The sequence below is a fragment of the Leucopleurus acutus genome (assembly GCF_964270905.1).
Source record: "Leucopleurus acutus genome assembly, chromosome: 13".
NCBI lineage: Eukaryota > Metazoa > Chordata > Mammalia > Artiodactyla > Delphinidae > Leucopleurus > Leucopleurus acutus.
Genome location: NC_139155.1, coordinates 14,047,488 through 14,060,484, shown reverse-complemented (window position 1 = coordinate 14,060,484; position 12,997 = coordinate 14,047,488). Strand labels below are relative to the sequence as shown.

Here is a 12,997-nt window from a genome sequence, read left to right as displayed (position 1 = left end):
GGATGGTACAATCTAAAACAGATGAAATCATTTGTTTTACAAAATTCCCTAACCAAGAAGAAAATTCAAATATTTCAATTCTTTTATTCATAAAATATGTGCATTTTTCTCAGTATAAGGGAATAAATATTGCTTATTGCCAAATAGTTTGAAAGGGTCAACAAATATATTAATCTTACATATTTGTAGGATTTTATTAAGAATCTAATCAACTTAGTGAATTTCTGAGTTAGGCTCTTACAGCTCATAAGTAAGAGATATAACAAAATAATGACAAATCTCTTATAATATCAGCTTAGCTCTAATGATACTATTCTACTGTTCAGCCATTCTACTTCCCACATTCTAAGTAAAGATCTGAGTTGGTCTGTGGGTTGCCATAAAAAAATGGAACATTCTTATTCGATTATCTCCAATTCAGGCGTCCTGTCCTATCAACTGTAGTCAGAAGTAGGGAGGTAAATTTGGTAGCCATAGCAACTTAATCCATCCTCACTACCACCAGTCCCCCAAAAAGCTTAACTGCTTTCCAAAGAAGGGAGTATGTAAATGGCAAGCAGTATGAGTTTTTTGACCTGCTGTACATAATAATGTTCTGTGACTATCATACAGAAAATTCTGAATATCTGTTTTGCTTTTGAGACATATAATAATCTTTAGTAATTACAATTATTATATTATATTCTTGACTAAGTGTAAACCTTTTCATTAGGTGAAATGATCATAATGCTCTCACTAAAAAGCATTTAATGACATAAAATTCAAATGGAATCCAACTGATTTTAGAAAATAATGTAAATGAATTCTCTAATCAAGAGATGTTCGAATACTTGCAGATTCATGCAGAAATACAACACATACAACAAATCCAAATGGCATGACCCTGAATATATGCAAATAAAAGTTATAAATATTAACATTTAAATCTTTATGTGACTATCTACTAACTTCTTAGTAATAATCTATCAAAGTAAAATGAACCAGACATCTACATCATCATCATAATGAGGAGTTATCATCGTCATAATAAGCATTTTGCTAAATGTTTCACATGAATTATCTTATTTAATCCCCAAAACAAACCTAGAAGATAGAAATTATTATCATCATCACATTTTACAGAAAAGAAAACTGAACTTCAAAGAAGTTATCTAACTTGCCCAAGATTAAAAAGCTGTTAGATGTTAAGAGTCATACATATACCATTTCATTGAATCCAAGGTATTAAAAACTGTATAATTCAACATTTCAAGTACAACTAAGAAGGAAAAAAATCAAACTGACATGTCTATCTATTGTAATATACACCCTTATTTCAGAGATGTTAAACATGCAAAACCATGTATTTCAAAATCAATAAAATATAGTATATATTTTAAATTACCATATTGATTTTTTGCCTATTTAGTAGCTGAGGAAATACAATCAATGACTTTTACCTTTGGCAAACATAGCCAAGATGTCTGGGCTCCCCCAGCACCATGTGTGCCTGGTTTCATTAATAAGAGAATCAAATTCTACAGGATTTTCCTTCCATCCTTCAGGTAATTGAGAAAAAAAAGCAAACAATGACAAAAGTAATATATACATGATGAAATATCAGTATATCCCCTAAAGAAGTATTTTTCAAATAATGACAATGAGGATTAATTGCAGAACAAATGCAAAACTAATAACGGAGTTTGTTACATGTATTATGTTACAATTTTTTAAAAAAACCTTACAATAGATAATTTACTTCTTACTAAAATATAGAATCACTTTTGACCTTTCGAGTGTTAAGATCTAGGAAATCCATGAATCCATCCAATCATATTCTATCAATAGCACAGGATGATAAAAAGCTAAAGCTTAATTCTTGAGTCAATCCCAGTTTGTGTTTATGTGAGTTAGGCATGCTAAAATACTTGTCAAAAGTATCTCAAAACAGGGACTTCCCTGGTGGTCCAGCGGTTAAGACTCCATGCTTCCACTGCAGGGGACATCGGTTCGGTCCCTGGTCAGGGAACTAAGATCCCACATGCCACGCAGCATGGCCAAAAGGAAAGTATCTCAAAACATACTTCACTTTGTGTCATGATTCAGTGTTAAAGAAGCAATATTTTTGCAATAAATTTTTCATGTGATAAAATCATCTAAATAGACAATACCTTTGGCAACTGCACTGACGTCTTCATAAAACCCTGCTATCAGGGCTACATGGCCTGGCCGAGATTCAGTTGGCACACGTGTGTGAGATATCCCCCAGCTGCCTTCATGCATTATGATATTCCTAAAAGATGTTACAGATGAATAGTTAACACAGACTATGATCAAATGCTCTGTTAAGGCTTTAGAAAAATAAGATTATTACTGAAGGAATCCAGTCAAAAGAGTGAGTCAAAATTTAAGAAGGAATCTTTCTGATCCCACTTGAGCCCAGTCCTATCCCTCCCACCAGCTGGATTCAGTAGCACAAGAAAGCCCAGGTGAGACAAAGAACCACTCAACCACTGTACAGGATCACAAGACAAAATACACCATTATTGTTTAAAGCCACAAAGTATTGAAATGGTATGTTACATAAGAAATCACTGATATACACAATATTATTTTGTCAATGTTAAATTTTATTAGGTGTGATGGTGGTTAAATTATCTACCTAAATTTGAGATTAAAACAGGCCAAAATTTCTTTTTCTAAAATGTATCAACATTCTTTAAGTTGTCTAACAGTGATTTGCAGAATTTGGGGGAAAATGCAAAACTATCAGTAATGCTGTTGCAGGTAAAAGGCCAGCAGAGCAACAAGTTATAAAACACTAATTCACTGGTAACAACTTTCAAGATAAACTTTCAACTCTCAAAATGTTCTGTAGAAAAGTATCTAAAAGTGCTGGTTTAGGTACTTTTAATATTGACATCTCATAATAAAACCAACTTTAGTCAAATATATACATAAAAAGTAAAAGGCTTAAAAAACCATTGAACCACCTGCTGAGGGAGAAATATTTTTTAACTTCTTCAGTTATGTAATGGAAACTGAACTCAGAGAGAGGAAGGTATAAAGAAATGTGGATACTTCCGTGGAAAACATTTTGATCAGATCATATTTTTTAAAAAACAGTGAGGAACAAGTAAAACCTTTCAAAAAAAAAGGTTTAGGAGAAGCTAGAATGGCATACAACACAAGGAACATCAACTGTGAGCCCTTTGCCTTCTATGTAACACCCCAAGGAGAAGCAAGTGGTACCAGAAAGCCTTGCCTTTGCCTTAACAACCAGTATATTTTATATCTTATTAATTTTGCAGTGAACTATATTTCTCTCCTTTCTTCGACAACTAAGAAATTCAACCAAATATATCACCCCAATTTTTAAACTATTCATAGAAATTTATGTTACACATTTTTGTGTACTGAACTTAACCCAGGCTTGATCTTATTTTCCTACTCATATTTTCCTATTGCCCTGAATTGCTCAATTATTTGCATACTTTAGTATATTATGCATTTCTTTGAGGCACCATAAATTTATTCCTGGAAATTCAACATAGAATTCAGGTTCATTCATCAACAAATATTTATTAATTGCCTGTATGTTCTAGGAACTAGAGATAAAGTGGTATATAAAACAAAGTCCCAGCCTTAGTGGAAGTTGCACATGCTAAGTAGTACTATAAGGAAAATTGAAATAGGGTAAAGAGTTAGAAAGAAATCATGACAGGGGCAGGAGAAAGATAGACGATTTTAGATAAATTTCCACTTCAATTTGAGTTTTAATCTCTCTACAACAGCATTAGGAAGGGCTTTTGAGGGGCTTGCCATAGAATCAGAAAAAGAACAGTTGATTGCAGGAGTCTCCTAAGCCCCCAAAATTAAACATTTCTTTTCAAAGCCACTTAATAGAATCCAAAAATTACATTATGTAGTGATATAGACTTGGAAGGGCTTTATATATTTTATAGAAGATGTATTTTGAGTTGAAGTCTATATTTTCTAGTTAAACACCTTTGTATTTGGCAATTCACTAATAATTATGCTTGTCATTAATAAGAAAAGGACAATATAGTGAGTTGTAAGCCAGGTTTCAGAAATTAGGACAAGTTAGGCCAAGCAGCTAAGGTCATTCATTTCGATTCACCTGATATCAACTTCCACAATAAGAGAAATAACTCCTAGAAGGAAATAAACTTGCTAATCTCTATGGCAAAGCCCAATGTATATGTGCCCTATTCTCCTTCTCAACATCACTCCTCTACCCAACATGAGATAAACAGTATTAGCATGACATTTTCCAGAGATGTCTTTGTACCAGTTGACATGCTTACCTAATAAATGGTGCCCTAGTATTTCCATTTTCATCTAATTCATAAAGTTTATCTGCTCGCAGGCCATCAGCAACAAACAGCACTAATCTTTTCGCTGGGGGAGGCAATGGTGTAAACTGAGGAGTCATTCCATGAACCAAAGGAGATGTAAAATAAATGTCAAAGATAGAGGCGAAGAACACCAAATGTATAAGCAATCCCAAAATAGTGTACAGCAGCATATCCTGTGTAACTAATCTTCAAGAAAAACTGGAAAGAGGGAACAAAATTAAATTTGGGTAAGCCTTAGTGCAATTATATATATTTGCACTTATTTTGATGACTACATATAGATTGTATATTTTAAAATATTACATAACACAGCTTCACCTTTATTTATGATGGTAACAAGCATTATTTAATAATGAGATAATACAGAAATAAAATATGATAAAGTACACTCAAGCAAAAAGTTCAAGTATCATAAGTAATTAGCACCAATAAACTATTTATAATAAACTTAAATGCATACTAAGGTCATAAAAACTAACATAGGATCAAAAAACAAAGAAAGAATTAAATGAGTCCTAAAATGAGTTAGGGTTCAGTCAAGTCAAATCCTGTATAAGATAGAAAATATAACTCATGGTGGTCTTGGTTATCCATGTGACAACCATTGATATTCTCAGAATTTAACATTATTTAACTATTTGTGCTTCTTTTTTTTTTTTTTTTGACTTTTGATTATCAGCTCAGGACAGTTTTAGCTTCTCTTGACTATCACCAAGTTGAGCAGACAACATGCATTTTGTCCATTTAGTAGGGGAAGGAAAAAGTAGTTAAATTTCATCTTTGCTTCAGAATATTTACACTCATTAAGGGAACACTTTATTTTAGTTCCCTGAACCAATACAAAAAAGCAGAGGGTTACATTCATTCATTCAGTAAAAATGTTCTGTGCACGTATTAAGCGCATAATTGTGTGCTGGGGAACTACAGAGACCACCAAAGTGACACAGTCACAAATCTGATGAGCTTACAAATACTTAGGGAAGGAAAACTAAGCAATGTGTAACATTTAAATAACACATTTAAAGTATACCATTAACTGCCTAAATCAATCGGAGTCCAGGGGAGTGCTTTTCAAGCCAGTCTACAATTTGCTTTTGTTGATGAATCTCTACCCAGATTATAAATAACAGCAAAGTACTCTAACTTGTCCTTGTAATGTAACTGCATTAGTTACAGATAGTGACGCTTGGCTGAAAAACACTAAACATGAGTTAATTAATTACAGATACATCTTATACATTATGAAAGGAAAGGGTGGCAAAATATCCTGCAAAAAAACTGAAACATTGGGGAAAAAACCTTATCAAAGTCAAGCATATAATAAAATAATAAAATAAAATAGAGAAAATGGTCAAATTATGGGCCACTTTTTTCTTGGGAGAATCAAGAGTCAACTAAATATCAAAGATACTCCACAAATTATGAAAGTCCCTTACTGAGTAGATGCTATTCTGCAATCTAAGGCAACACTCTCAGAATAAATATGTATTTTCCTTATGAGCTTTGACCACATAGCAACTCCCATCTTAATAATAGCAATCTGATTATAAAAATAAAATCACTGTGGTAAGTTTGGAAATATAGAAAAATTACCTACAGTTCTACTACCTAAAGAAAAATCTGTTCACAGTTTCTTACAATTTTTATCCTATCTACATTTTTATAGAGGTTCACAATTTTATATAGATTTTTTCCTTTATTATACATTAACATTTCTGTTATTTAAAAAAAAAAAACCCCACCTTTTCTTACACATCATTTACCATTACCATAACTCTATTCTATGGGTGCATTTTAATTTTCCTGATCACCCCCATATTGTTAAGCAGATTTTTACTATTAAAAGTATCGATGTGATTAATCTAAATTTATATATAATTTTTATGTTAATTTTTCAGACATTTCACATTATGTGCTTAAGATACTGCCTATAAGTACAGTCACTCAATCAAAGGCTATGAACATCTTTAAGGCCTTTGATATGCTATATATGGAAATAATTGTTTCAGCTGAATACTGATTCTCCTAATGATAAATTAATTAAACTCTTGCAATATATATTTCTCTTGCTTATCTCACAAGCCCTCCTTCAAATACACACAGTACAACAAACTAAATTTGATGAATTAAAAAGGAGACATTAAGCAGAATATTCTAAAGGACAAGATTTCAAACATGGAAATTATTATTAATATCAGTGTTTCAAGAGAGGAGGGTGTGATCAACTTTATCAGATACACTTAAAGACTGGAGTAAGAGCAGGGCAGCAAACTGAAGTCCTTGTTAACCTTACTGAGGAATTTCAACAGAGTAGTGAGAGGTAAGCCCCATGAACGTGCTTGCTTGAAAGTAAATGGGAGGTCAGGGAGGGAAAGACAGTGGGATGAGTACAGCTCTTTGGGAGAATGATAAGTCTCAAGAAAAGTTCTTTTCTTAAATGAAAATTGATGTATGGCCAATAGAGGGTTTTCCTCAGCTAGGAGACACTAGATCTGTGTGCTGAGGAATGATTTCAAATGTAGAAAGAAATTAATGCTGCAACAGAAAGGTGGAGTAACTGCAGGAGTTAAAAATCCTTGTGAAAGCAAGAAGAGCTGGAGCCTACAGCACAGTGGAGCAGCTGGACCACCCTGCTGTGCCTGGGACACACCGCCCCCCAGCTTTGGGCACTGGAAGTCTTGCATCCAGGGAAACAGCTCAGTTCCAAGTGAACTATCTCTGGGCTCTTCAGCTGGCTCTTCCCATGGCGGGCTCCTTCTTATTTTTCACACCATCTTCTCAAATGTCGCCTCCTCAAGGTTTCTACACCACCCTAAAGAAGACCCTTTCCTCATTTTACCTGATTTAAACAATGACACACTCTGTATTTATTGTTGAAATTTACTTAGTGATTCTCTTCCGCTAGAATATAAGCCCCATAAGGCTTGATATCTTGTTCACCACTGTTATGTCCTACCTACTGAGAAAGTAGGTGCTCAATCAATGTTTTTTCAGGAACTTATTAAAATGAATAGCAAAGTAATTTTGGCTAAAATGAATCGTACTTCAACAACATTTATTCAAAACCTACTATTTTGCAAGTATTATGCTCAGCAACAGAATTTGAAAAGTGAATAGACATGGACCACATGTCCGTGTTGAATACGCATGACCACATGTTTTAGTAGGACCACAAAGAACGGGGCAAAGAACCCAGCCAAAGCAAGGAAAGTCTTTGAAGAAATATGGGATATTAGGCAATCAAAAGATGTATGCAAAAATACAATATCTAGTAGCCCACTTTTCAATGCTAACAAGGAGCCCTGTGATAATTCTTTCAGATCCAAAAAGTTACCTACTAATGTATGTTTTTAACCATTTTTAAAATATATGCCTATTAAGTAAAAATTACCACTAGTTCATACAATTGTTTTTTGTTTGAGTATAAGGATTCTTGTTATAATACATTCCACTTATTTAGAGTTAATTATTCTAAGGTCAATAGTCTTACTAAATTTTTTCTGACGCACTCTAATGAATGGCATCTATTTTTTAATTCTTCAATCAACTTTATTAAAGTATAATTTATATACAAAAATGGGCATTTTACATTTTATAAGTTTTGACCAATATATACACTCATATAACCAACCACCAGAATCAAGATATAGAATATTCTTATCATTCCAAGAAGTTCCCCCATGTTCCTCTGCAGTCAAACCCTGTCCCCACAGCTCTGACCACAAGCAATCACTGCCTTCTGTGATGCAAGGTTAATTTTTAGCATTCTGAAGTGTCATTGAGATGGAATCATGCAGTATGTACTTTACTGTATCTGCTTTCATTCAGTATTACATTTTTGAGATTCATGCATGGCTGTGATTCTGTTGTTTGTTCCTTTTTAATACCGAGAAGGATCCATTGTATGGATATACTACAAATTGTTTACCTATTCACCTCTTGATGGATATGTGAATTGTTTCCAGTTTTGGGCTATTATAAATAAAGCTTCTATGAACAGTAAATGACTTTGTGAATATATGCTTTCATTTCTCTTGAATAAATATGCAGAATTAGAATTGCTGGGTTAAATGGTAAGCAGATGTTTAAACGTATAAAAAGAACTACCAAACTTTTTCTAAACTGTTTAACACACCTACAAGCAATGTCTTTAAGTGTTTTAAAACTTTATTTTATTGACAATCTATAATTTGGCTATAAATGTCATTTTAGAATTTACTTTTATAGTAAGTATAATGTGCTTTATAATTTCTTATATATTGTTATAATGTTCCCCCCACTCTTGAGTATATTCAATTACAGTTAGTTAGTGGGAGTGTAGTGGTAACCTATTGTGGTTTTAATTTACCTTTCCCTGATGACCAATAACGTTGAGCAACTTCTCATGCATTTAATGAACTTTTTTTAATCCTCTTTTTTTGCCCTTTTCACTTTTTAAACAGCGTTTTTCAAATAGCAGTACTTTGAAATTCTGATTAAGTTCAATTAATTTTCTTTTGGTGATTGTATTTTGTGTCCCACCTAAGGAATTTTTGTAAATGACAACACTTTAGTATAGATTTTTAACATTTTTATTTTCAAACAATTCCAAATTCAGAGAAAAATTGCAATAGTGGTATGAACATCCATACACCCCTTAGCCATATACATCTAACGTTAACATTTTTCCCACTTGCTTTATCATTTTCTCCCTCTTGCCTCTCTGGTCCCTGCCTCACCTCTTTAACTTACCCCTCCCATGTGTGCGGGTGGGAGGTTTGGGGGTGTGTGTGTGTCGCATAATATTGTTTCTGAACCATGTGAAGATAAGTTACATACACTACGGCCCTTTACCCCTAAATACTTCACTGTTTATTTCCTGAGAATAATGATACTCCCATATATACCTACAGTAGCGTTATCAACTTCAGTACACTCAACATCAGTATTTTTATCTAATCTACCATCTATACTCCAAATTTTTGAAGTGTCCTAATAATATTCTTTATAGCATTTTTATAGCTTTATTGAGGCATAATTGGCCTATAATAAGCTGTATATATTTAAAGTGTATAATAATCACAGTCAAGATAGTGAACATACCCATAACCCTCAGAAGTTTCCTCATGCCTCTGTGATTCATCCCTACATATTTCATTTTTTGATTATTGTAAATGATAGTTTTTATTTCAATTTCCCCTTGTTAGTTCTTAAATTACCACTGATTTTTATACATTCACTTTGTATCCTGCAACACTGAAAAATTATTAGTTACAGTAACTTTTATGTAGGTACCTTTTGATTTTCTAAAGAGATAACTATGTCACCTGTGAAAAAAGGACTTCTTAGCAATCTATACTTTTTTATTTATGTCTCACGCTTGTTGTACTGTCTAGGACCTCTAGTATAATGTTGAATAGGTGTAATAACAACAGAAATCCTTGCCTTGTTTCCAGTCTTAGGGTGAAAGTTGTCAGTTTTCCAGGTTTTGTAGATTCCCTTTCTTAAGTTAAAGAAGTTCCCTTTTACTCTCAATATGCAAAGAGTTTTAAACTGTGAATGAATGCTGGATTTTGTCAAATGCTTTTGTTGCATCTATTGAGATGATCATGATCATTCCGTTTTTCTCTTTTAGTCTCCCAATGTGGTGAATTATGCTGATTGAATTTCAAACGTTAAACCAAGCTTGCACTCTCAGAATAAACCCCACTTGATCATTAAGTATTATCCTTTCTATATACTATTGGATTTTATTTCCTGAAATACTATTTAGCATTTTAAAGTAATATTTATTAGAGATATTAGACTATAATTTTCTTTTTTCTCTGGTTTTGGTATCAGACAATGCATTGGGAAGTGCTGTTACCTCTTTTATTTTTTGGAAGAGGCTGTGTAGAATTTATATTATTTCTTCCTTTCTTGTGTAACAGAATTCACCAATGAAACCAATGGCTCAGAGTTTTCTTTGTTGGAAGGTTTTTAACTATAAATTCTTCATATACAGAGAGATGTTATGATTATTTACTACTTGTTGAGTGAGTTTTGGTAGTTTTATCTTTTAATTTGTCCATTTGTCCATTTCACCCAAATTGTCAAATTTATTATTCCAAAATTATCCATAATATTCTATTCACTTATCCTTTTTTTGTCATCTAGCTCAGGACCCCATCTATCAGGTATCATATTTAGTTATGCAAAGTAAGTCATTTTTCAAGTACTTAATTCATTTCAGTTAGATCTTAAACTCCATTTACAACTAAAGTACATACTGTATATATCTAGATGTACAGAAGCTCACACTGATTTAAATACTCCTCTTTACCATGGAAACCTGAGTACTCTCCTTTCCATGCTTATATATAAGGAAATATGTATATCACTTCTCACTTTCATTTGTATTTACAAATAACTCCCTGGACTTATGTTCTTTCTTTTCTCCATTGTTATTACACAACTCTTCTATATAAAGTATCAAAGTTTATGTGTCAAAGGATAATACAAATTTTCCACTACCCAAAACCTTACTGAAGTAGTGAAACAAAAATTGTATTTGAGAACTTTGACCCTGAAGCTGTAACAGCCAACATAAAAATCTAGCTCTGTTATATAGTGACAGTGGGATCCTAGTCAAGTCCCTACCTTGCACTCTCAAGCATCACTTCCTCAGGGACTATGCAGTCCAAATCAGAAGCCAAAACCTTTACTTCAGTTTACAATTATATGGCTATGACTCTGACTATTTGTAGTAATGTCTGTCTCTATCATTTAAAGCTGATTCCAGGACAGCAAGACAGGCTTTCTCCAGCACTCATCACAGTCCTGGGCACTTACTAAGGACTAATAAATGACTTACAATTATCATTTCAAAGGTAAATGTAATATGCAGGATAGCCACTAGAGGCTGCCTTGTTTCTCTATTTATTCCTCCTCCAGAACATACGCATGAACTGTGAAGATTCAGGATACTTAAAAACAACCACAACAACTTTTATGTTTAAGTCATTTACTATACATAAAATTTCGGTGATTCCAAAATATCATTCTTCACACACTACTTATTTTATTATTGCTAAGCACATGTAATTAAGCAATATTATTACTTAATATTTCTGTTTTTAAAAAATCACTTTTTATTCAGATTTAGTGAAAAAGAAAACTTTGTCATGGATGAATCATTTGGAAACCACCAAAATAAATGAATAATTACTAAAAATTTTAAAATACACATAACCATATATCAATAAAAGTTATTTAGCTTATATCTGTGGGATGTTTACCACATGCTAAAAAACAATGTTAAAAAATTAGAATGTATAAAAATGTATAAAAAATTAGATACTTATAAAACTTTAAGTCAATGAAAAACTTGCATTTGAAATATTACTTGTGGTTATTTTAAGACTACTAAAGCAAAAAATAATTTTTTAAACATGAAAATGATTTAAGTGCTTGGAAAAAGGTGATCTTTTATATTTTCATCACTAAGATACAAACTTCAATGACTATCCATATTATTCAGTGAAACATTAGCTGTAAAGACCAAATTAATGCAGATCTTGCTAAGTAGAAAGAAAATTTCTCAACAATATTAACAGCAAATTATTAAAAGTAGAGATCAGTAATTATTAATATTCTAGTATGTGCTATTTCTTAAACATTTTAAATTGGTAAGTAAACCTCTATGTATTGCAGAAGAGAAAAGTACTTACTGAGGAGACTGGCCAGTTGATTTGTTACGGGCTTGGAAGGTCACATAAACAAGTCCATGATTATAGGATACGAAGTAGAATCAGGAAACTACAGACGTGTTATAGGAAGCCAATTATGGAAGGACTTCTACATCCAACTCCTTACAGCTCTCTGAGGAAACATATTTTAAATCTATTGATATTTTCAACTTTCATTTTAGAAATCAGACCTTAAATTAAAGATATTCCCTTTGGGACCTACTACCTTAATTACTCTTTCTGGCTGTAGCTACTAAACAATTGACAAGGGGTTTGTTTTGCTTTATTTTTAAAAGTCTGTCAAATGTTCTCCATATACTAGTATAACATTAATTGAGAACTGACTATAACATTTATTGTGTACTAGGTACCAGGTACGGTGACAAGCACATTCTTAATTCTATATACTTTCAGCATCCCCTCGACAGATGAGGGCTGAGAGAAGTCAAGTAACTAGTCAAGTCAAGTAACTATTTAAAATTCTCCTTCCCTGGTGGCGCAGTGGTTGAGGGTCCGCCTGCCGATGCGGGGGGCGCGGGTTCGTGTCCCGGTCTGGGAGGATCCCGCGTGCCGTGGAGCGGCTGGGCCCGTGGGCCATGGCCGCTGAGCCTGCGCGTCTGGAGCCTGTGCTCCACGGCGGGAGAGGCCACGCAGTGAGAGGCCCACGTACCGCAAAAAAACAAAAAAAACCATAAAAGTCTCACAGTAAACAATTGGCAGAACTGGGATATGAACTTTAGGCTCTTCAACCTAATAAGCACAATCCTCTAAGGGAAGACCCTCAGTGCAGGGACCCTAAATACAAAAGATTTCTAAAATTCCCCATTACAGAGATGGAAATATTGTACTATACAAACAACCCATTTCTAATCATGCCCTTTCCATGCCAGTCCCTAATCCCTTCCATTCCTCCATTCCAGAAATTGGTTCCAT

The 12,997-nt window shown here is 33.3% G+C and overlaps 1 protein-coding gene across 2 annotated transcripts in view; it reads right to left on the bottom strand.

Moving 5' to 3' along the window:
- PIGN (phosphatidylinositol glycan anchor biosynthesis class N) overlaps positions 1 to 12,997 on the bottom strand; it is a 109,413-nt gene that overhangs the window by 94,947 nt on the left and 1,469 nt on the right. The window contains exons 2-5 of one of the 2 annotated variants that reach the window (XM_082852561.1): positions 12,047 to 12,197; positions 4,308 to 4,556; positions 2,151 to 2,272; positions 1,440 to 1,538 (exon numbers count right to left, since the gene is read on the bottom strand). In XM_082852561.1, coding sequence (XP_082708687.1) covers positions 1,440 to 1,538; positions 2,151 to 2,272; positions 4,308 to 4,528 — 442 coding nt within the window. In that variant the 5' untranslated portion in view covers positions 4,529 to 4,556; positions 12,047 to 12,197. The remainder of the gene's footprint in view (positions 1 to 1,439; positions 1,539 to 2,150; positions 2,273 to 4,307; positions 4,557 to 12,046; positions 12,198 to 12,997) is intronic. The other variant, XM_082852562.1, reaches the window with a different exon arrangement.